General features: G+C 36.8%; 3 protein-coding genes across 5 annotated transcripts; 2 read left to right on the top strand and 1 right to left on the bottom strand.

Moving 5' to 3' along the window:
• Positions 1-1,587: 1,587 nt before the first annotated feature.
• Positions 1,588-5,291, bottom strand: Mrpl32 (mitochondrial ribosomal protein L32). The gene is made up of 3 exons (XM_027938338.2): positions 5,104-5,291; positions 2,813-2,985; positions 1,588-2,134 (listed from the first exon to the last, which is right to left on the bottom strand). Exons 1-3 carry the CDS (start codon positions 5,237-5,239, stop codon positions 1,880-1,882), a joined length of 564 nt encoding a protein of 187 aa, XP_027794139.1. The 5' UTR covers positions 5,240-5,291; the 3' UTR covers positions 1,588-1,879.
• A 119-nt stretch (positions 5,292-5,410) lies between these two features.
• On the top strand, positions 5,411-16,700 carry Psma2 (proteasome 20S subunit alpha 2). The gene is made up of 8 exons (XM_027938366.2): positions 5,411-5,511; positions 9,346-9,422; positions 10,210-10,342; positions 12,319-12,441; positions 13,466-13,547; positions 15,015-15,088; positions 16,278-16,335; positions 16,418-16,700. Exons 1-8 carry the CDS (start codon positions 5,438-5,440, stop codon positions 16,532-16,534), a joined length of 738 nt encoding a protein of 245 aa, XP_027794167.1. The 5' UTR covers positions 5,411-5,437; the 3' UTR covers positions 16,535-16,700.
• A 4,548-nt stretch (positions 16,701-21,248) lies between these two features.
• C1H7orf25 (chromosome 1 C7orf25 homolog) lies at positions 21,249-24,102 on the top strand. 3 transcript variants are annotated; one of them, XM_071614187.1, is made up of 2 exons: positions 21,249-21,413; positions 22,438-24,102. In XM_071614187.1, the coding sequence occupies exon 2, from the start codon at positions 22,459-22,461 to the stop codon at positions 23,725-23,727; it is 1,269 nt and encodes a 422-aa protein (XP_071470288.1). In that variant the 5' UTR covers positions 21,249-21,413; positions 22,438-22,458; the 3' UTR covers positions 23,728-24,102. The 3 variants fall into 3 exon arrangements, with proteins under 3 accessions (XP_071470288.1, XP_071470283.1, XP_027794127.1); XM_071614182.1 differs by having other exon boundaries at positions 21,249-21,427; XM_027938326.2 differs by having other exon boundaries at positions 21,249-21,503.
• The last annotated feature ends 543 nt before the right edge of the window (positions 24,103-24,645 follow it).

The raw sequence follows: 24,645 nt of genomic DNA, 5'->3' as shown, positions 1-24,645 counted from the left end.
TTCTTATATGCTTATGTGGTGGATAATAGGGAAACTTAGTGCCCCTTCTAACAAGGGCATTAATCCCTTTTGTGAGGGCTCCACCCATCCCCAAAGGCCCATATTTGCTAACACCATCACACTGGGTGCTGAACATGATGTGAATTTGGGGAGAAGAGTCAGTCCACATCAAAAGACAATCTGTTATTTAGAAATACAATTTGCAATGTATTAGTCAACTAGTTAACTGGCAATACTGAGTCAGCAGTGGAATATATTCAGGTAGATATTGGCTTTCTTGAACTTAAAAGATAATTTTGTACTCAAGGACATTTGCCTTAAGTTTGACATGTAATACTTTTGTGATTCAGCAAAGTAAAAAGCAATTATCTACAGATAATTACGCATTAGTAATATGCATATAACTAATTCTTCTAGATCCTCAAAATTTTTTTGTTGTTGTTTAGATTGAACCAAGGACTTTTCAATACTTTGGAAGTCTTAAGAGATTTCCTTTTTTCAGAACTGTACTTCAACACTGGGTTATAGTGTATCCTATGAAATTTATCCTTTTACCTCTAGAATTGGCAACATGGAGTACCCCATGACAATCTTTACTATGAAGCTCCACAGAAGTGTTCCTTAGGCTTCAGTTCCAATATAGCAATGTACCTTATGGAGACTGTTCCATTTAAGTCAATATTCCCTTTCCAAAGAAAATAAAGTTCAGCTGGGCACAGTAGCACATACCTTTTATCACAGCAGGTGGGGAGGTTGAGGCAAGTGATCTGAAGTTCAAGGCCAGCCTCAGCAATTTAGGGAGGCCCTAAGCAACTTAAGTGAGACCCTGTCTCAAAATAAAAAGGGCTGGGGATGTAGCTCAGTGGTAAAATGCCTCTTGATTCCAATTCCCAATATCAAATAAATAAATAAACTTCAGGGTCAATTTACTGCCTAATTCTAGTAATGTTCAGATTATTGTGGCATTCATTTTGTTTTAAATACATCCCTGGGCTTTGTTTTATCTGTTTACTGATTTTTTCCCCTTACCTGTAATTTCCTTAATTCTTATTACCATGTGTTTCAATAAGCTGTCTCACTTTCATTTTAAACAAAGCAGGAAATAAAACAGCAAATCTGGGACACAGGGCAGACACAGGGCAGATACAGGAGTGGGAGAGGGAGAAAAAAATAAAAAATGAATTTCAGGAAGTTAAAAAAGTTATTGCTATGAAGAGATAAAGATGATAAAGTGCACAATAAAAGGATATATTAGAAGTAAAATGCAGTCAACATCCTTCACACATTTTTTTGATGTATGAGAAATGTGCTCATCTCTTTACTAAAAATTCATTTCCCTAACTATGGAATTCAAATTTTGTGAGCCATCTAATGAATTTTGAATGTCTCTGATTTAATGTAAAATGTAAGGAATTATTTCTATCATCTAAACAAAACAAAATAGAACAAAATCTTTCTTATCAACACAACTATGACTTTAAAAAATAATACCCAGAGTTCAAATACCACCCTATTTCCATGTATTAGTGTTTATGCTTGTCTAAGAAAAAAACCACTGGCAAATAAAATGAGAAGCAAAACAGGTAATTCTTGCTATTAATTGTAAATTTTTTATTTTTGTGTGGAAATCTAATGTTTACTTAAAACCCCAAAGTATAATAGAAACAGATATATTAATCCATTGAGCCTTTCCATAAACATTTTAAGAGTTTACTCATGATATATTCTTTAAGTTAACTCACATAAAGCCAACTACTTATGAAGTATAACTTAAACTCTATTGATGATTTAATAACAAGCACAACATAAAAACCAAGACTCTTCCTCTGTTTCGGCATAAATGTTTTACTGTGAAGTTATCCTTTTAATATCTCTGGAGTCAATTCTGTGTGAACCAGGATGGCCGTTTCCTATCTCGTTCAATGATCCTCTTGCCTTGATCATTTTCTGATGGTGTCTCTCCTGAGTACAGCACAACAGTCTCCACTGTAGGAGCCTTAAAAGGCCCCCCTTCTTGCTTCCTTATCTGCTGTCTGATTTCTCGAGCCTCTTTGCACACCTTCTCATAGCAATAGCCACAAAGGACATGCTTCTGTTTCAGGTGACCACATTCAGGACAAATGTCTATATTGTTCTTTAAAACAAAAACATAATAAACAAAAACATATATAATACTTATATTTTAGAGATACTTACATCTTAGCTTTCTGAGAAGTGTTTGGGCTACATGAGTCATACACCATCTAGTTCAACCTCACTTTAATAGGGAAACTGAAAACAAGCAACACTGAATTTGAATCAATAGAAAATTTGGGGATATCAGGTTTACAAACTTTGCATCCGATACATTTTTACTTAAATACAGTAGTCATCTTCATATAAAAAGGTTCTCTATTCCCCAGCTTCAAATACTAAATATCCCATAATGAGTCCATCAACACAGTGGGGTGACCTATGTAGACAAACGAAGGAAAGATAAATTCACTTTCAGTTATCTTGTGGAAAACAAGATGACAAGATTATAACCCAATTTCCTCTGCTTTATTACTATGTGATTTGAATTTCTGTATAGAAATCATAGGTTTGGTGGATAGTCTATAATTTTTTTTGTATGTGAGCACTGATTAGTCCTTAATGTAAAATTCTCTGAACTTCTTCCCTGACTGCTTTAATATTTAGACTAGAGGACAGCACACTTACATAATGAGAATATTGTATTTCACTTAGGATGAATGATAGGCAGATCTAAGACTGTGAAGCTACTCAAGGACAGACTTGAGGAAAAGCACACCCACAAAAATCAACACATTACCTTAACTTTAATAAGTTTGTGAGGGTTTCTTCTCCTACACCGGTTCACTTCAATGCTGCGTCTGTTTTTGGGAGCTGCCATCCAAAAGATGTTATCCAAAAAGCTGGAATTCTCCTTACTTCCACTGGAATCATTTGTAAATATGGCTGGACCCTGGACTGCTAATGCTGGTCCTATAAAATAAAACATGGAGATACAAAATCAGTTTCTAGCTCCTAAGAGACTATTTACAGATATCACTATCCTTGCTAATCAACTGTGATATGTTAACCAACACAAACATGTGTAGACATATTGATAGTTTAGAATGTTCAATAGAAATTTAACATGAAACCTGAGCTAGTAAAATATATAGAATTAAAGCTAATAAAGAAAGGATAACTTAAAGAACACAAATAGAAATTTATTTTAATGAAAACTGCTGAAGTGAGTTAAGAGAAATTACATCAAGAGTTTCTCATCTCATGTAGTATAGAACTCAGGAATTTAGTAGTAAACATGAATAAAAGAATGACAGGTGCCTAACTTCAAAAAAAAAAAAAAAAAAGAAGAAGAAGAAACAAAATCACTCAATTGTCCACATTTTACTTGGTGGGCAGTTAAGTAATTAATTGATGTACACGTAGATCTGATTAAAATTGACTAAATGCACTTCTGACCTGCACTGGGATAACTGTGTACTAGCCTCTTAAAATTAGTTCATTTATCAAATCACATGGTAAGCTCCTCAAATCTCTAAGTTCTTCAATAATATTTAATCTTGACTCCTGTCTGATCACTATGGAAAAGACAGCTCACCATTTCTTTGTATATTTTTATTTATGTGACTATCAATGTCTCATTTTTGTTTTTCTAAATTGCTTATAAAAATCAAAGAGATTCCTTTACTCCTTCTTGGCTATTCTTGAGACTTACAATACTACTTTTGATTTTTAAGAGCTCTTAAAAGTACATAAAACTCTCTACATTTAACAACTGATATTCTTTTTCAATAGATCTAAAAGTATTGCTAAGCATGGCCCAATGGTTAATAACGCAGAATCTGGACTGTCTGTGGGACGCTGAGATTTTTCTAAGTCTATTTCTTCAGTTGAAAAGTGGTGAAAATTTATGGGATTGTTGAGAAGCTTATCCCAGGAAGTGGTTGGTGAAAATGTACTTAGCCCAGTGTTTGGTATATTGTAGTACATATTTTCTTGGTCTGTATCTGTTTAGATTGCCTAGGTATTATCACTTTGGGGATATTTAGTAAATATCAAAGCAATAACAGCTTTAACATCCAAAATATTTTCAATTAAAACTCGTTCCTCAACGAATACAAGGAATCAGAATTAATCTGCACAGAGCTCAAACACCACAGAGAAGAACAAGTTGCATCCTGTGGACAATGGAACTGAAAGAAAAGACAATTGGGATCCGCAGTGGCCAGCCATAGTGCCAACTGAGAACTGCGTAAGTATACACACAGGACAACTCTAAACTCCTGGACAAATGAGACTTAACCGAACTCTAGCACCACTTCTGGCAACATAAGGTCATGTCCCTGGGATGACCTCAGCTCTCCTTAAAGTTTAAGCCTGAGAAAGTTTCACGCTGACAGGAAACTTTATTTTTGGTCTAGCCAATACACACCTGAATAGGCACCTGAATTCCTTATCTTACAGGATCTACTAAAAAGGAATTACAATTGTAAAGACATATCACTTTCACCTCCAAAGCGTCTCTCAAGAACCCAAGGCTCATCACAGAGAACAAACATTAAAAAAAAAAAAAGAACCCAAGGCCATTCCTTTGGAATATAATCAAGGATCAAGAAGGCTTCTGTCTCTCAGTCTCTTATGTGCGAACAGAACTCTACTAATCCCACTTACAATGACCAACCCCTCGCTCCATTTCACTTCTCTTACTCTTCGACTCACTTGCCTCCATTCTCCTTTTAAAACGCCCGTATCACCTCTGTAAATTGGAATGAAACTCAGTTCTTTCTTCCTTCAGAAATTACTCAAAAGCATCTGCTTTCAGCATTTTAACAAAATTCGGCTGTGCTAATCCTTAACAAGCTAAGGCGCTTGGGTAACAATCTACATACGAATGGACAAGCACAGAAACTTTATTTATTTGCTCGATGCGCACAAATAGCTGCTATGGTTTCCAGACTAAAGTAAGGAACCAAGTCCCCCTACGCGCCTCCGGGAATGAGAAAGGCCAAGGACAAAAACCAGGAACTGTGTCTACCAAGCAGCCGGGGTCTCCTCATTGATCCACTTCCTACGGAGCCTTTCTTTACCTACCCCACGGAGGAGCTGGATACCCTGGCCAGCTCTTTTGAAGTTTTCGCTGCAGAAGCTCCCAGCAGTTTCGGAGCAGCCCGCGTGCAGCGGGCCACGGAGGCACCACAACCAGGAGCATGCCAGACGCCATCTTCATTGCCAGAAAACGGAACTCACTGGGCTGCTGGATCCTGCCCCTATGAATGTGCGCAAAGACCCAGAGTCGGGCAAATCTACCTTATAGAACTACAACTCCCAGAATGCCCCTGAGGTGGCTCTGACTCTGCTCCAATCAGAGAAAGAGAAGGAAAGGAAGAGGGCGGGGAAATGGAAAGAAATCGACCGCGGTGCGCATATGCGCGAGTGTTCTTTGGTTCTCCGGGTAAAGATGGCGGAGCGCGGTTACAGCTTTTCGCTGACTACATTCAGGTATTGAATGGACCCCAGGGTCCTGCATGTAGCAAAGGTTGCAGGAGACTACCCGACCCCACTTTATTTGTAGTGGCCTGTGCCTTAGAATTTCCGGAGGGTCCAATGGGAAGTGGAGTTGGAAATGCAGCTTTGCAAAGTCATTTGCCGGGCCGGCTGGGGAACGGGAAAGCCTCGAAAGTCATGGTTCCGGCAGGCCTTAGGAGCCCATTTGGGGGACCTGGGAACAACTGGAGGTTGCGGAACCGGGAAGCTGCTAGGCAGGAATTCACTTTCGCCTTGAATACAAGAAAAGGAGGAGTTAGCTTGCTCCTGGTGACCCGTTCAGAATTCAGAATTTCCTTCTTGACCAAAGTAGGCCCCATGCAGGAGTGCCTGAAACTCGGAATCTCCACCAAAAATGTGGGGTTGCATTTTTTTTTTTTTTTTAAAGAATCTCGGCTTTACCATTAGGCCGGAGTCTTGGTTACAGTTTGGCCCTAGTGTCTTGAAACTTATGCTTTCGGTTTCTTCCGTGTCCCAATTAGAAGCGTAAGGACTGAAAAATGAAAGCGCTGATGTTTCTATAAAACAGTTAGGTTGTTGTGGGCCCCAAAATAACTAGGCTACGATATATGTTTTGGTCTTTTTGGTTTTGTACGGAGGAATGCTTAAAGAGTTTAGGTTTTTCTGTTATAAAACAGGGAATTAAAGTAATATTCTCAAAATACAGTTGAGGTGAAACATCGTACCCAATGTAAGAAAACCATCACTGAAGAATTTTTTAAAATGACCAGGGAAGGATTCTAGTTTGACCATTTTCTTAAGGATCAGTAATGTCCCATTTAGTTGTCCTGTCTGACTACTGAAGGCACAGAGGATCTAACTTGTTGAATTCTTTCTGTGTTGGTGCAACTTAATCCTCCACTGCTTTACCTACCACCTGAAATGAATGTTATCTCACCATGTTACTGAAGAGCTATCCACACTTGGACAAATTAACTTGTCCAAGGTCATTATTGAGTAATTAAGTGGACATACACTTTTTATTGCATGTTGTCTTACTAAAATTAAAAAAAAAAAATGCCTTCCTCTTGGCAGTTTTCAGTATGTCAAGGTGCAATAGTGTTTTGGCAAACTTTGAATGAAATTAGTTTAATTAAAGGGTTTTGTTATATACCTTGACAGAGACTAAAATGTGCGAGGTAACCACTGTTCACTTATGTGAATATAACACACAAGATTCTTTATCTCTAAGGATAATTTTGGTGGAGCTGAGGCACAAAACAACCATATTTCATCAGGGACTGAATGTTTTTTTTTTTTTTTTTTGTATTGGGAATTGAATTCAGGGGCACTCAACCCCTCCCCCCCAAGCCACATCCCCAGCCCTGTTTTGCCATTTATTTAGAGACAGGATCTCACTTTGTTGCTTAGCTCTTCCCCTTTGCTGAGGCTGGCTTTGTTGCTATCCTTCTGCCTCAGCCTCTGGAGCCACTGGGATTTCAGGTATGCTCCACTGCCCTGGTAGGACCTGAATTTTTTTTTTTTTTTTTTTTTAAAGAGAGAATTTTTTAATATTTATTTTTCATTTTTCTGTGGACACAGCATCTTTATTTTTATGTAGTGCTGAGGATTGAACCCAGCGCCCTGCGCATGCCTGGAAAGTGCTTTACAGCTTGAGCCACATCCCCAGCCCAACTGTTGTAATTAAAAAAAAAACATTTTTAGAATGTTATGATTAGAATTAAAACTGGTGGAACTGACTAGAGATTATGGGATGAAGAAGGTGTTTTTGTACCTTACATTTAGCTGAAGATATTGACAATAATTGAGCAACTTGGCTCTGTTAATGAATTCTGAAAAAAAAAAAAAATGTTTTTCTGTTACCCAGGAATTTTATTTAAAAAGGACAAGAGAAGAGGCATTAGTTTAAGTCATCAGGAAAGATCCATTTTTCAATGATTTTTTTTATTCTGGAAAATGAAAAGGAGCCAGCTGTTTGAAAATTTAGGAGTAAAGAGAATAGTTGATAGAAGATGGAATATAATGAGCAAGGAGGTAATATAGCTGAAGGCTAACCATTCAGGGTCTGCAGGCCAGAGTGAGTAGTTTTCATCTTATTTTAAGGGAACCAAGAAGTTTTTATAGGATTTAGTTGTGGATAACATGCTACAGAGATAATTCTGTCTGGGAGTATAAGTAAAGTAAAAAGGTTACTTTGGTTATTCCAAGTAGAGGTGCTGGTACTTTACACTGAGGTGAGGGTATTATTGACTATAAAACATGTTCAGTTGCACAGCAAGCTTGCAGGTTATTGAGCTTTCACAGAAAGTTGAAATGATAAAGGTATTTATAGGTGGCTCTGGGAGCAGAGAAAAGATAATTAAGTTTGCATGAGTCTTGAAATATTCCCTAGAGGTATTAAAACAATACTTGAAAGCTAGATGAACCCTGAAAGTTATGATTAGTGATCATTAAGTGTCAAAAAGTTTACCCAAATGTTATAATTTAAATGCTTATTAATATTTTCCTCTCAAGTCAGCTAATTTTATTTAGTCTGTAAGCTGCCACTTTATCAGTCAAATGACTCTGGATTCCCAGTACTAGGTTATTTCCTAAAAAACATAACCAGAGCTTACACTTTGTTGAGGAAGACACATATTATAAAAATAATTCATATATGATGAACTTTAGCCAAAGAGAAAGTATAGGACACCTTAGGCATGATTATATGGGATTCAAATTAGTCTGACAGGGTGGCATCCTTTGAGGGCATAGCATATCTACTAAGGACTGTAGGATGACCAGAAAGGAGTTTATTAGGCAATAGAGAAATGGGAGTCATGTGTAGGAATTAGCTTGTCAGAGGAGTTTTGACATCTAAAGAGCAGCCTGTGTGTCTGGAGCAGGGTGGGATGGTGAAAGTTGAGATTTGAGTGACAATACCTTTAATTGTATGAAGTTAAAACAGATGACCTTCTGGGGCTTAAGATCATCTTCATATTTTTCAATAGTAAAAGATATGGACCCAGTAGTGACACAGAACCAATTACTTTATTCAGGATTTTGTTTCTTGTTTCTATAAAATGAGGAGGTTGGTTTGTGATGCTGATTGTAACTCAGCAACTAGTCTGAAATAAAGTATTACCTAAAAGGTCAGTTTGGGACGAGTTATTTGCCTGCCAAACTCATGAAACTGGAGCTGTTAAATGTAACCATCTAATGGCTCTTAGAATTAGTTTTATATTATATGGAGAATACTTCATTGTGAATGATACTTATCTAGGTCTTGCATGTTAAGCCCTGTCTATTTTCTTAAAAAAAAAAAAAAAAAGAAGAAGAAGAAAAGAAAAGAAACCATAGAAAATACATGCTCTTTGGTTTTTAACAGACACATACATTTTCTTGATTATGTTACCATTCAGAATTTGCTTATTGCTAATTCATGCCAGAAACTTTTATAGGCATTATTTCGTTTAATCATTGCAATAACACTTTAAAAAGAGAACTGCTATGTACTATTAACCTCCATTTTACAGGTGGGAAAACAAAAAGCTTAAGTAACTTGTCTAAAATCACAAGGATGGTAAGTGGTGAAAAGAGACAATAGTAATGCTGTTATTCCAAGTACAAATACGAACCAACCAAAGGAAGTAGAATTTGTGATTCACCATGAGTATCTTCAAAATCATCTTGAAAATTACTAAACAGCTTCATATAGATAATCAAAGGCCAACCATTGCTTAGGTTTTGATTAATGGGATTTGAGTTGTACATCTGCACTCAAGATGTTTCTACAAAAAACATTTGAAAATAATATGAACTTAGCAAATACCTGTGTTTCCTTTTAAGCCCATCTGGTAAACTTGTCCAGATTGAATATGCTTTGGCTGCTGTAGCTGGAGGAGCCCCTTCAGTGGGAATTAAAGGTAATTAAGTGCTTTATTCACTTTAGGTGCTTGTTAATAGCTTTCCTGATGGAAGATTTAGTAATTAGTTTATAAGTAAATAGCTGTGACAGTATAATTTTTAAATTCTTTTTGTTAACTTAGAATACTTTGAAGTTTAAAGAAAATAGTAATAAAGACTAATGAGGTGATTAAAATTTCTTTTTAAAGTAAATGTAGAACCTTTACCTATTAGTTGTGATAACCTACATGTAGTCTTTCCCATTCAGAAAATGGGAAACGTTGTTCCCATTCAGAAAATCGAGTATTGTTTTGTTTTTCCACTGATTGTGTTGCTGCTCTCTTGCAGTTTTTGTCATATAACTTAGGATTTCCTAAGTTCATTATAAAACATAATTTAAAGATAATGTGATTGTTTCATATCTTAGTACTCTTAAAGAAGAAGTCTTGATGTTATAAGAACAGGGACAAAGTTATCCAAAATATGGTGTATTTTAGAACATGTAAATTCTCAGATATCCTATGGTACTTTAAGAGAAGTTGTGTTGTGTAGTGCCTTTAGTTTGGGGGACTCCCCCTCCCCCCAAGTGCATTTTAAATGACCAGTGAGGGAAAAATTGATTTACCATTTTTTAGGTGACTTTAGTACAGAATTTAAAACAGGAATCTAGAAGAAGAGGTTTCATAAATTAGAGGAAATAACAAAGTAGTTTGGGTTTAATCCACCAATAATTAGAAAATGATTGAAATAGAGGTTTAAAATGATTAAATATATAGGTCTTTATTTTGTTTTTTGTTTTTTTTTAAGCTGCAAATGGTGTGGTATTAGCAACTGAGAAGAAACAGAAATCCATTCTGTATGATGAACGAAGTGTACACAAAGTGGAACCAATTACCAAACATATAGGTTTGGTCTATAGTGGAATGGGTCCAGATTACAGGTACTTTATATTATTTATAGTTCTCTCTACCATCTCATGAATTGATTGTAAACTATACATTGAGGAAAAAAGTCAATGGATGTTCCTTTAATCTTTCAACTCTTTGTGTTTTGTTTAGCAACTTCAGCCTCATTAACAGCTTAATTTAGTTTGTCTATATACATTACTTTAAGGAGATTAACTCAGTTTCCCTCCATTTTAAAAGAGGAGATAGACATAGTACTTAGTCCTCTGTCTCTGTGTAGTGGATACCTTGATTCCTTCTGATCACTATCCTTCATCTGTCCTCCAAGGACTGGACATAAAGGGCTTCAGTGTTCCCTAATGCACTATTTATTTATTTTATTCATACCAGAATTGAAGTCATGCAACCACTGAGCCATCTCCTCAGCCCTATATTGTATTTTATTTAAAGACAGGGTCTCACTGAGTTGCTTAGCACCTTGCTTTTTTGCTGAGGCTGGGTTCGAACTCTACAATCCTCCTATCTCAGTCTCCTGAGCTGCTGGGATTACAGGCTTGTGCCATTGCGCCTGGCCCTAATGCACTTTTTAAATTTGTATATATATCAAAAGAACTAGAACCATAAGTATTGCAAGCACTTTCGCCAGCAGGGGAATTAAATGACTTTGTAGCTTTTTTTTTTTTGGTTTATTTTGTTTTGGGTGATAGGGATAAACTTGGAGCCTCACATGTTTTGGCAAGTGCTCTTTCACTGCTCTACCCCTCTCCCTAATGCAATTTAAAAATGATTAAAACAGTATATGTTATAGTAAACCATATTTTAAAAAGTATCAGATGGCAAAAGAAAGCATCATCATAAAACTTCATTATATTTATGGTTCTTGTCAAAGGGACAGAATTCTTAAAGGCCACTGAAAGTTGTTCAGTATGACAGCCTTCTGGGATCCAGAAGCTCAAAGACACATTCCCTTTGTATTTCATGGGAAAAGAGAGTATTGCTATTATATCAGGTTACCAACAAATAGAAAGCTTTTTATTCATGATTTTGTAGAATAAGATAAATAGAGCCAAAATTTTACTTTAAGGAGTCAGGAAAAACAGCAAGATCACTGAAATGTAATCAGCTTTCACTATAGTGGATCTTGATACCATTGTATAGAAGGGAGACTGCAGTGTGCCACCACCAATAGAATAAACTTAAATGAGCATGAGCATCATACAAATACGTACAGGTAATGTACATATTTCAGATCAGTAGTATACGAGCAGGTACTATTATTTTGATAATATACTATTTATCTTAATATATTTGATTATTATATCATATTCTTAGTATCTTGACATTTTTTATATTTTAAGTTAAAATAGTTTGAGTTAAAATAGTTTCTTACTGTTTCTTAATCTCTGAAGGTTACTTGAAAGTGTAGACAGGGAGATTTAGGCAGTCTGCAGAAAAGACTGGTGCAGAGTAAGAAAAAAATGCTCTAAATTGTGTGTCTCTATGTTCACCCAAATTGTGTGTGTGTGTATGTTCATGTATGCATATGTGTGTGTTGGCTGGGGTGAAATCTAAAAAGACAGGGTGGCTGCTCTCAGGATAGGGGGCCATTCTTGAAGACTGTCTCCTATTGCTTGGCTCCTCTATGATGCTTTGATATTTTTTCCTAAATTAACTGGAATCTGATTTAAAAGTAAGACCGGCTCTGAGCTGGTAGCTATTATTAAAGCATACCTATAATCTTAGCTACTTGGGAAGCTTGAGACAGAATGTTTGCAAATTTGAGGTCAGCTTCAGCAACTAGGTGAGACCTTGTTTCAAAATAAAAATAAAAGGGGCTAGGGATGAGTGGTACAGCACTCCTGGGTTCAATCCCCAGTGCCCCCCAATACATACAAAAAGAGATACATATTAAACTTGTGTTGTAGGTATATGCCTACAGAAGGGTAATGGGTCTTTTTGAGTAGTAGAGCATCCTAATTTTAATTAAATCTTATTTCTTCCTTCTTTGTAGAGTGCTTGTGCATAGAGCTCGAAAACTTGCTCAGCAGTATTATCTTGTTTACCAAGAACCTATTCCCACAGCTCAGCTGGTACAGAGAGTAGCTTCTGTGATGCAAGAATACACCCAGTCAGGGTAAGTTGATTTTATTATTCAAAATGAGTTATGAATTACAAGGAAAAAAGTCATTTTAAAAGAGGAGATATATAAATAGAGATTTGCTCTCCCTGTATTTGCCTAAAAATGGAGGAAATCACTAAGATTATTTCTGATCTTAACTGTACTGAAAATGATTTCTTAAGGAAAAATGTGAACGCAACAGCAGAAAGTAGCTTTTAGATACCCAAAGACCTTTGGCTGGTTACTAATTAAAACATTTATGGGCAATGATTAGTATTTCTACATTTGTCTTCCCAGTGATAAACAATTATTAATGGTAATGAAAGTAATAGCTGTTGGATACATTTTATTCATTTTAATCCCGATGTTTTTAGGTTTGGGTGTGAATGAGAGTATATAGGTAGTTGTTGAAATGTAAACTCAATGGAAAAAAAGTTTATTTAGTTCACAGTTCTGGAGGTTCAGTAACATGCTGTTGGCATCAGCTTCTGAAGATGTTCTTCTGGCACGTAGCATTACACGGCCAGAGGGAGCCCTTGCAAGATAGGTCATGTGTTGAGAGAGGAAGCAAGACTATGTGAAGGAGCTAAACTTGCTGAATTGTAACTATCCACTCTTGTGGGAACTAGTCTATTCCTGTAATACCTAACCAATAGGCATTAATCCTTTCTGAGGATGGTGCCCCATGACCTAATTTCCTTCTACTAGGTTCCACCTCTTAAAGATCCACCACCTCTCATTCCATTACATTGGGAATCAAACTTCTATACATGAACTTGGAAATAAACCCTACCCAAACTAGGGTAAGGTGTTACTCCATTAATCCAAACTTAAATTTAATTATTGCTTCTCACTTCCATAAAGAGAATTATTTTGAATTGATTCATTTACAAAGACTTTAAATATTTTCTAAGGAACTTCTAAGTCTAATTCAGTTTATTTGATAATTTGCTTTTCTTGAGAGTATTGATAAATTTTCACTTGAGGGTGATTTTTAACACCATGAACATACCAAATAATTTTCATTTGCTTTCTGCAGTGGTGTTCGTCCATTTGGAGTTTCTTTACTTATTTGTGGATGGAATGAGGGACGACCATATTTATTTCAGTCAGATCCATCAGTAAGTATCATTAGATGTATTTGAGGGATTTGTTAAAGTACTCTTTCAATATCTAATAAAAGAAGCCATGAAGATTTTGAAATTTAGCAATATTTTCTCTTTTTTATTTGGAGTTTAGAAAGTACAAGGTGTGTATTAGTTTGCACATTTAAAATTCTGGTAACCTGGCCTTTTGCCAAGGAAGCTACCAGTTATAACTTTTCCCTCTTTTTCTGTCTGTTCATTAACATTGCATACTTGAGTAACTTGTTGAAATAGTTGTTATCAAACCTCATTAAATCTATAGAATTCTGTTACTTAGGAAAATGTTGCAATTAAACATATGAATCTGGAGAAATATTATCTTTGCTAGCAGGTTAATCTTGGAACTGATTTTTGAGTGTCACTCTTACCAGCAAAAATATTAATTTAATTCAGTGTTTTGCAAAGTGAATGTAACCAATATTTTGGGCAAGTTGTCTGCTCTAAAACAGAAGACTGGTATCTAGAATAGAAAGCATTCCTAAGTACCATTCCATATCATTCCATTTGTCATAAGAAAAAGTTTAAGATTAGGGACTAAATTTTCATTGTTAATGGTAGGTAATTACAAGTTCACTCAATGCTAACCTTATTTATAAACTTAAAAGGCAAAAAAAATTATATATATATATGATGGTTACTTAAATCAGAAAAGGAAGTATTGGGGGAATTTTGGCATTGTTTTTACCTCATCCCTGGGCTTCTGAAGCTAAATGACAATTTCTTTTACTTCACTTTCCAGTGGGTAGCAGAAGCTCCCATCTCTGGAACTGTATGCATTTTTCTTGCTCTGTTATCTAAAAGGCAATTGTTTAAATTGTTTTAATATGTTTGATATATCTTTCTTGGTATTTTTTACTATGTGCATATGTTTTTCAACAGATGATGTCATGCTATTTATGATATTGCTGCTGCTTTCATTTCACTTCAAATTACAAAATATCAAAACCTTTGAATATTTTTTTAATGAAAAGCTACCTCTTTAATTTATTCACTAATGGGTGATGAGTTGATCACCAATTTCCAGAGTTATGTGATAGATTTTAAGTCCCTTCAATCCAGTAAGCTAAACTGTTACTCTTAATTACTTGTTAACCCCAGTTTTCTTTAACTTTTTTTTTAATAGAATTTATGTATAGTACACTGCATCATCAACAATTCTCATCATTAGTTTGTTGAGTTTTGATATATATACATTTCAGAGGAAACTATCACCACAGACAAGATACCAACTTTTTCCTTAACTTCCAAGTTGTTTCATGCCTCTTTATCATCTATCCCTCTGACCTTTTTAAAAGATAATTTATTTGTGACATTTTCATTCCATTCCAATAAGTATTCTATGACCTTAGAAATTGAGACCAGTTACAGAATTTAAAAGCAAATGTTAAAATAATACAGTTGTATTAATTTTTAAAAATGGGTCTCTTTTCCCTTTATGATTAGGGAGCTTACTTTGCCTGGAAGGCCACAGCCATGGGAAAGAACTATGTAAATGGGAAAACATTCCTTGAGAAAAGGTAGGCTCACAATAACTGGATTCAGCAGCGAATTGACTTTATAGTTTTCAGCACACTTTATTATCATGGACCTAAATAAATTTGTGGTACTACTCTGTATTTGAACCTAGTTACAGATAGAAGAAACAGAAAACTTCTCAACATCCTATCTTCCTAGCTTTCAGAATAAGTGGTATATTAATTTCTTAAGGACATCTTTTTCACATTCATGTTTTTCTCTTAAATAATTTTTTTTTACTTCATTTTCCCTGTTATTAAAAAAAATTGTGCTAAGGAGGAGAAAAATGTTTAAATGATTTAATAGCAGGTGTATATTATGATGACAGAAACATTGTGAAATCAAGAAATTGTGATAACCAAACACCTGCTGTTGAGTAGATTTGTGTTCTTGATGAGGAGTGGAACACTGTATAAAAGTCTGCTCTCATTGCAGAGCACCACAAATTGCTTTCACTTATTCCCAGTAGTATTCCAGACTCAGCATTGTTATAGTCCTCAAAAATGTTTGACTTTTGGAACAGAAAGCTTTTGTAATTGACTTGAACAGATGACCCTTTTTAGTACATATTTAACATATTAATATTAGGGTTATTAAAGACATTAGACTTTCACTTAAATGGTAAACTTAATCTTGGAGTCTTAAAGCACTTTGCTTAAACTTTTACTTATTGAGTCCAAACATTTCACATGTCATAACATGTTATAGTTTATAAAAACAAACAAAATTTTAGCAAAGGTCTGATTTTTCTGCTTTATTTTGTAATTAAGTTTTATTAAAGTATTTATACTTAAGAAATTTCCTAAAACTTTTAGGATTATACTTTTTCCAATGTTTGGGAATTGAGCACCAAATGATGATAAATTTCTTATTTGGGGACAGCTATCAATGAAGTTATTAGAGGAATTAATGCATTATTTAGTATTTTTAAGAGTGTTAGATTTTTTAAAAAAAATCTTGGGGCTGGGGTTGTGGCTCAGTGGTAGAGTGCTTTCCTAGCATATGTGAGGCATTGGGTTCCATCCTTACTTAGTACCACATATCAATAAATAAAATAAAGGTCCATTGACAACTAAAAAAGTATATATAAAAAAACTTATGCTGTTGTTGTCATTGTATTTGAATTGATATGAAGAATATAAATAGTGCCATAAAGTCATTTTTTTTTTTTTTTTTTTTAATTTTCTTTAGATATAATGAAGATTTGGAACTGGAAGATGCCATTCATACAGCCATCTTAACCCTAAAGGTTAGTCTACTATCTGCTAACTGGATTTATGAGGATTTTATAATTAATTGGAAAACTGATTATTTCACCTTCTTCTCAATAGGAAAGTTTTGAAGGGCAAATGACAGAAGATAACATTGAAGTTGGAATCTGCAATGAAGCTGGATTTAGGCGGCTTACTCCAACTGAAGTTAAGGATTACTTGGCTGCCATAGCGTAATGATGAAGTGACTGAACAATCCAGAATTTCAGATAATCTATCTACTTAAACATGTTTAAAGAATGTTTTGTTTTGCAGACTTTTTGCATACTTATTTCTACATGGTTTAATGGACTGCTGTTTTTAAAAATGACACTTATAAATCATAATAAACTGTTAAATTCAACTTGCAGCTTTTTAGGAGTTAGTAAAATTTTAACACAGCTATTTCCTGCTTTTTATCATAGCTGATTTCTAGAAACTACATTGCAAAGCAGAATGATGAAATCACTCTTCAATTTTGGTGTACTTTTGGTTAAGTCAAATCTTGTTGCCCCATTTACCCCAGGATGCTGCCTATTTCTTAAAGTAAAGTGCTAATTTTGGGAAACACTGCTTTTAGAGCTGGGAGAATATGCAGACTTTCATGGACTCATGAGACAAGATATGAAGCATAGGTGTTAGGCACCAGTAAGTGTGTATCAGTGAGGTTCTTGAGTGCCCTGTGTGAATGTATTGGAGCTATGAAGAGGGGTCAGATAGGTCTCCTGTGGAAGATATGTCAAGTAAATAAACGACAATTTGCTGGTTCCTGTTGGTTTCTCTATCACAAGTAGGTAAGCATATTTAGAAGGAACCCTAGGTGGTATTAGGCTTGTGTTTTGTTTTTTACTTTTGGATAGGAAAAATGTTGTCTGCCTTATTCACAGCAAAGAGTTTATGAACATTGTTAGTCTTACTAACTTGAAGAGATAATAGGCAAATAAATGTAGTTCAAAAGATTTTGAGTAAGATTTAGCTAAGTTTCGGGGAAAAGTTTAGCTTTAGCCTTGCCTTGGAGCAATTTTGACAGGAGTCTCAGTTCTACTATTTGCCATCACCTTAACTCCATATATTATGAGTAGTGGAAATGTTTTAAGAGATAGTAGATGACACATTGATCTCCTGTTTTAAGATGTTTGTAATGAAGCTTCATCTGATAATCTCTTCTTATGGGCTGTTGGTATATTGTGTCTCCAGCACACTAGAAAGTGAATGTGTAGTAGTAGAAAAGAATGGACCTTGAAATAGGTCTCAGCTTATCCACTTATAGGCTAAGTGACTTGTACAAGTTAATTATCTCAGGCACTCATTAAAGGACTTAATTTGATAATGCAAGTGAAAGGCCTGGCATTGTTAATGGTTAAATACAGTGCTTTTTAATTTGCTTAGACCCTCAGTAATGTCCAGTATTAAAAAACTAGAGGAATGCCAAAGTTCTACAAATGAAAGAAGGGAAGAGATGGTACTGAATTTAAGACAAGGAAAATGCATGTAGATTCTTATTGGGTGCTAACAGTGCATTCTATAGAATAAAGGAGGAAAATTTAACTGAATTATATTCGATCGTGGGGCAATTTTCTGCCTCCTGTCCCCATTCACTTCAAAGCCCACTTTCAACTGAAGCTGCCCATAACTCCAGTCTCTTTGTTCAGCATTTATTCTTTTTCAGTGGCCTTAAAATTAAGCTGATCCTTTTTGTCCCAATTCTTGGGAAGCTCAATTCTTTTATGTAGCAACCCATTACATCCCTAAACATTCCCAAATCTTTGAATCATGCCTAGCCTGTGGATTCTAGCTTCTTTTAGTCTATTTAAGCATTATAATACTCCTAAATGTTCTTAACCCCTCCCTCCTCTTGGTTCAATTCTATCTTAAAAACGTTTGTCTCCACTCTGCCCTGTCCTTTCCTCTTTCCCAGTTCCTACTGAACCACGAATTTAAATTTGCAAAACAGTGATTAGCAGAGAAACATTGAAATGTTCAAAATTCATGTAAATGGTAGTATGAAGGGGTTGAAAAGGAAAGGGGAGTAAGAAAAAACTATTATAGTCTTTATAATTATTGAATGCCAATACATTGGGAATCAGGTATTTAGGAAACATCAAAGGAATTTTCAACTATTACTCAATTATTTTCATAGTATAAAACTCCCCGCCCTCAGTACTTAAGCTCACCTCTTTGCAAAGGCTTCATATATGCTAAGCAGTCTCTCTATCATTGAGCTATTTGTTTAGCCTATTACCTTCATCTCTTTATCAAGTGCCCCCTTACCTTGTAGGAAAGCTCTCTCAGACCCTAATTGTAAAGAAGAGCAAACTGATATTCACTGAATTGCTCAAGAACATGAAATAGTTAATAGGTCCCTTGGATTAGGATCCTGATTTCCTGAAAACCTGTCTAATGGTCTTATACTAATGTCATGTTGCCTCACAGGGGTTCTCTTCCTTCCACCTATATTGCTTATAGAACAAGTAACATCTGGCTACCAAGTGATAATTTCCGGAGCATGTGAATATTTTTAAAAAGTTAGGTAACCCACTTCATCAGAGGCCATGCACCTCAAGTTTCATCCCCTGAAAGCCAGGACTTTTGTAGGTACTTGCCTCCCTGTTTAAAAAAAAAAAATGGATGATATAGCCTTATATGGTTCCCAATATTTAACTACTGTCAGTTCAGATAAGAATATAGACCTCTGTACAAAAGTTCCCCTCCAGTTCCCTACTCCCTGACTCAACAGAAAAGACTTTTCTTTTTAGGACTATATAAGTATACTGTGATTATATTTTCTAAATAAATTCTCTGAAGGGGATACTGCATTTTTTTTTCTTTGTTTACTTTGATATCTGTGCAGCCATCTAGTTTTTGCTGTATTTCCCCAGCAGAACTTAGAAAACCCTCTGAATACTGTTTTCCTCATGGTCAGATGAAAGGTAATTTGTAATATTCTCTCCCACACACTTCCCAGAAGCTCCGCTCTTGGAGATGTCAGTCCTCAGGAACCAATGCCAGCTAGTTGCTTGTTTGAAACCATTCTCTCTCACTTGGCTGGGTTTAAAGATTCTAGGTTAGAAATAAATTATCTCCACATTTTGAAAGCAGTCCTCCCTTCTGAATTCCAGTGTTGCTGATGGAATCCTACTGTTTTTGTATATGTGATGCCAAATGGTTTGTTTATAACATTTTCCCTCTGCAGCTCTTAGGATTCTTTCTTTTATCTACAGTGTTCTGAAATTTCACAATGGTTTATTTGCCTTAGTGTTTTTTTGTTTTTTTTTTAACATTCACTGTATTAAGTATTTTAACAGACCCTATCACTGTAAAAACAAAACAAAAACCAAGAAAATCACTTAAAAGAAACTTTTAAAACTTTCCTTTTCTTTGTTGCCACTTTAGTTCTAAAAACATTTTTGAATACTGGACTCACTTTTTGCCCTGTTTTTCATTTCTCCTTTTCTGCTTTCTAGATTTTTTCCTCCACTTTTGGTGTTTTTCAAATTTGGGATATTCATTTTACATTTGAGGAATAATTTCTTATGCTCTGCTATCTCCCCTTCTTAAAAAAATAACTATTCTCATTTCGAAGCAAATATCTTTTATTTGAAGATGCTAATTATAAAATATTTTTTAAAGCCCTTTTGTCTGCTTTCTTTTTCCTTCAAATTCCAAACAAAACAATTTTTTAAAGTGCTGTGTTTGAAGCCTGAATCTATCTTCTGGGAGATGTTCATTGATTTTTCTTGGGTCTTTGCTTAATTTCTCCAGAGACATAGGGTTTTGAGGGAAAGGTGGAGTAACTATGAAAGGGTTGCCAGTACTCCTGAGGGAACAGAAAAGGAGCCAATGGCACCATTCAGTAAGAAAACTTTCAGTCTTCATTCCTAATGGCACCTGTTACAATCTTTTGTTGGGCCTTAAGTCTGAAACCTATCTTCAGCATCTCTAGCTTTCTGCCTGGGAAGAATGAGGAATGGCTGGGCCTCACTGGTTGGAAGAGAGGACTTATACAAAGTTAAGCACACTTCCATTTTTAATTCAGTCTCAGCTCCTCTCTACCTTTTGGGCACCTAAAGTTCCAAAGCCCTACTGGGGTTCTTTGTGAAGCACTTGCCCATTAGGGTCTGCAGGCAGCCGCCTCCATCTGCAGAGAGGCTTCCTGGATTTAGGTAACCTCTTGTGGCTCACTTATCTAAAAACTACAACTATCTCTTTAGGGTAAGATGACTGAATAAATAATATGTGTAAAATATTTAGAACACTGCCTGTCATACAGTAAGCACAAATACGTTATTGCTTCTATCTTCTAAAAATGTGTTATTGGTATTTCTTGTCTGCAGCCATCCCCTCTCTCTTCTTTGCCTTTGTGGGTTTATTCCCTTTTACTTTCGTCATTTAACCCATTTTTTCCCCTATCGTCCCAGATGTGGAACATCTGTAAAAAATTGAATAACAAATTCATGACTTATGATAACTTTGAAATAATATTTGACTATTATGCTCACAGTGGAAAACTTGGGGCTTAAAGGGTTAAATTGAGCTTGGAGAAGAAACAGGGTACATGGGATTAGTTATGACTGGAAATCTTTAATATTTAGTTTTACTTTGTCGAATATAATCTGAGTGATTTTGAATACTTGTCTAAATATCCCAGCCTCTCAGAAGCCGCCCAGTCATTTGCCCTCCAGTATGTCTATAATACTTTCTGGGGCGAGCTCAGGATGGTGTGATATGTGTCTTTTGATAAGCCTCTCTGGTGTTTTTCTCTATTAAAACGAGCCAGAAAAACACTTGAGATCCCAGTGGGATGAGTGCCACGCACTCAGTGGAATGAATTACCACCTCGGTGCTGTCCTCTGGGGGCCTGATGAGTGCATCGGGGCGCCTCTTCCCTTAGGGCTAAGGGTAGAAGCCAGCGCCCTCAATAAACATGGCTGCCGCGCTAGCGTCGGCCACGCTCGAGAGGCCGCGCTGCCGCCTGGGAATCGTGGCTTCGGCATCACCCGGCCCGGAACCACCTGACGCGTGAGGCGCGGGAGGCAGCGAAGCTCTCGCAGGCGGAGCGGCCTCGGCGTTGAGTGAGGTGGGGGCTGCAGGGTGAGCTTTCCCTGCGGGTCCCGGTCTCCGCGTGCCCGCTCCCGCCTGCTCGCGCTCGCAGTCCTGGGCGCTGCTGGTGAGGAGCCCGGGAGGGAGGAGGGACGGGAGGAAGGGAACGGGACTCGGCTTCTGAGGCCATCGGGGGCTGGGCTGGGCCGTCCTGGGAGAGGGGCACGATGCGTCCACCATACCTGGCCTCTAAGCCCTGGCGCCTGCAGGGGCCTGTTTGAGCCTGGACCGTGCCCGGCGGGACCCATCTGCGTAGATGGACGTGCTGGGCCCAGGGGCCAAAGCCCACCCGGAAGGCCCTGCGGACCTTGGCCCACCTGGCCGCCGGCGGGTTCTTGGAGTTCGGTTATCTTTGGGCTTTTCCTTACTGAGGAGTGGGAGGCAAATTGGTGGTCGCTCTAGGTCTTTCAAAGTATTCTGCTTTGACAACAAATGCAGACGTGGGGCAGTCTTGATTCCTTGACGTAAGTACCCTGTGTCCCAGGGGGACTTCAGAGGTAGCTGGTTAAAGTACACAAACTCCTGAAGGAGTTAAAAATGAGAGAGGCTAATTGGCCAGTTTAGGAGTGAAACACTTGCTTTGAACAGTTGGTTAGCCAGGTAGTCTGTATGGATTTTTTATTTTAAGTATTTTATCTGGGCGTTTTGAATCATGTATGAAAATTTCTCAGCAACAGAACAATAAGTCTGGTGATAAGAGATAAGGAGATGTTATACAGTACATAGACTCCTGCATTTAATCCTAACGTTGGATATGCTGCGAACTCCATGACGTTCTGAGGAAATGAAAGTCTAAAGTGTATGAGAATCCAACACCCAGATAAGGAAGAGTTCGGAAGTATAGCTTTCCTTAGTTACTATCAAAGAACTCACTCCAAAACACACATACAGAAGCCCAGGTTCATAGACTCAGTCTCCAAAAGCTTTGCTAGATTGAAGTTTTTAATCCTTATAATTTTGGGGGACTATTCAAATTTGCCTTGTTTGTTGTCTTTTCATAGGAAAGGAAGAATGCTGTCAGCATGTCTGCACACTCCATGCTCTGTGAACGAATCGCCATAGCCAAGGAACTGATTAAGAGAGCAGAATCACTTTCTAGATCAAGAAAAGGTGGTATAGAAGGTGGTGCAAAGCTATGCAGCAAATTGAAAGCAGAATTAAAATTCTTACAGAAAGTAGAAGCTGGGAAAGTAGCTATTAAAGAATCCCATTTGCAAAGCACAAATCTAACACATCTGAGAGCCATTGTGGAATCAGCAGAAAACCTGGAAGAAGTTGTTAGTGTTCTCCATGTCTTTGGTTACACAGATACCTTGGGAGAAAAGCAGACCCTTGTAGTGGATGTAGTTGCAAATGGTGGTCATACTTGGGTGAAAGCCATTGGCCGAAAGGCTGAAGCACTGCACAATATCTGGCTGGGCAGGGGCCAGTATGGGGACAAAAGCATCATTGAACAGGCCGAAGACTTCCTCCAGGCCAGTCATCAACAGCCAGTGCAGTATAGCAACCCTCACATCATCTTTGCATTTTACAACAGTGTCTCCAGCCCCATGGCAGAGAAGCTGAAAGAAATGGGCATATCTGTGAGAGGAGACATAGTAGCAGTCAACTCTCTGTTAGATCACCCTGAGGAGCTCCAGCTAAGTGAGAGTGAATCGGATGACGAGGGCCCAGAACTTTTGCAGGTGACCAGAGTAGACCGGGAAAATATACTAGCAAGTGTTGCATTTCCAACAGAGATTAAGGTCGATGTGTGTAAAAGAGTAAATCTGGACATTACTACTTTAATCACGTATGTATCTGCCCTCAGCTATGGAGGCTGCCGCTTTATCTTCAAAGAAAAAGTGCTCACAGAACAAGCAGAGCAAGAGAGGAAAGAGCAGGTTCTACCTCAGCTGGAGGCGTTTATGAAGGACAAGGAATTGTTTGCTTGTGAATCTGCTGTCAAGGATTTTCAGTCTATTCTAGATACTTTAGGAGGACCTGGGGAGAGAGAGAGGGCTACTATGCTAATTAAGCGAATTAATGTGGTGCCAGACCAGCCTTCTGAGCGTGCCTTGAGACTAGTGGCCAGTTCAAAAATTAATAGCCGTTCATTAACAATTTTTGGGACAGGAGACACCCTAAAAGCCATCACAATGACTGCCAACAGTGGTTTTGTTAGAGCTGCAAACAACCAAGGTGTTAAGTTTAGTGTGTTTATCCATCAGCCTAGAGCACTTACTGAAAGTAAAGAGGCTCTGGCCACCCCCTTACCAAACAACTACACAAATGTTGACAGTGATCAATAATGGTATCCTTTAAATATTGTCATTGAAATAAGTTATTTATACCAAAGGCTGGGTCTTCTCATCTAGATTGCAGTGGAGGGAGGTCTGTAGTAAAAAGAATACTTAGAACTCAAACCAGTAAAAAATTTTTGTGTGTCTCATCTGTATTTAAAGTATATTATTGCCTAAAGTAGAAAAAGCACAAGAAACAACCTTATTTATCAAACTGTCTACATTATAGTAATTAAGACAGATCCACCTATATAAAGCTTTTAGCTGTCTCGTAATACTTTTGTTTAATTCAGTAGGGCTGCAGCTTCCCTACTGGTAATCACATTTCATGGAATATGGCCACACTGCATCTTGCATTCATTAAATATCTGGAGAAAACTCTGATGCTTGGTTTTCATTGTATTGGTTTATCGGTTGATGTGGGTTGAGACTGGGACCTAATGGTTTATAATTAATTTCAGATTCAAGTTAGTGACCATTATTTATAGAAGGAAAATTATTTGATATGTGTCAGGCACAGCTTGGAGGGTATGTTTACAAAGAGTACATAGCAGAGAAGCAATGGAAATAAAGTGAAGTCTGATCATACAAGTGCCATTATCTATAGACACATCTTTCTAAAAAGAATGCCAGCAGATTTAACTATGATAAAAATAAACCTAGAACAATTAAGGTAAAATATTTAATTTGAATAAATTTGTAAAATGCATAAAATAATTTTTAAGATTTAGATTTTACTTTTAATTACAAAGAGCCCCATACTGTATGTATTTGAATTGTGAATACTGCTTTTCCTGTCCTGTTTGCAAGTGGCAAGTCACAACTGCATTAACTCACAAAATAATGACAGAAGAGAGACAAGGCCAGTTCCATGACACAAGTTGTAATTAAAACTACTCATGATCATATTGTACTCAGTACTTTATC

This window comes from Marmota flaviventris, chromosome 1 (genome assembly GCF_047511675.1).
Source record: "Marmota flaviventris isolate mMarFla1 chromosome 1, mMarFla1.hap1, whole genome shotgun sequence".
NCBI classification, from domain to species: Eukaryota; Metazoa; Chordata; class Mammalia; order Rodentia; family Sciuridae; genus Marmota; species Marmota flaviventris.
This window is presented reverse-complemented; position numbering and strand designations above follow the sequence as displayed.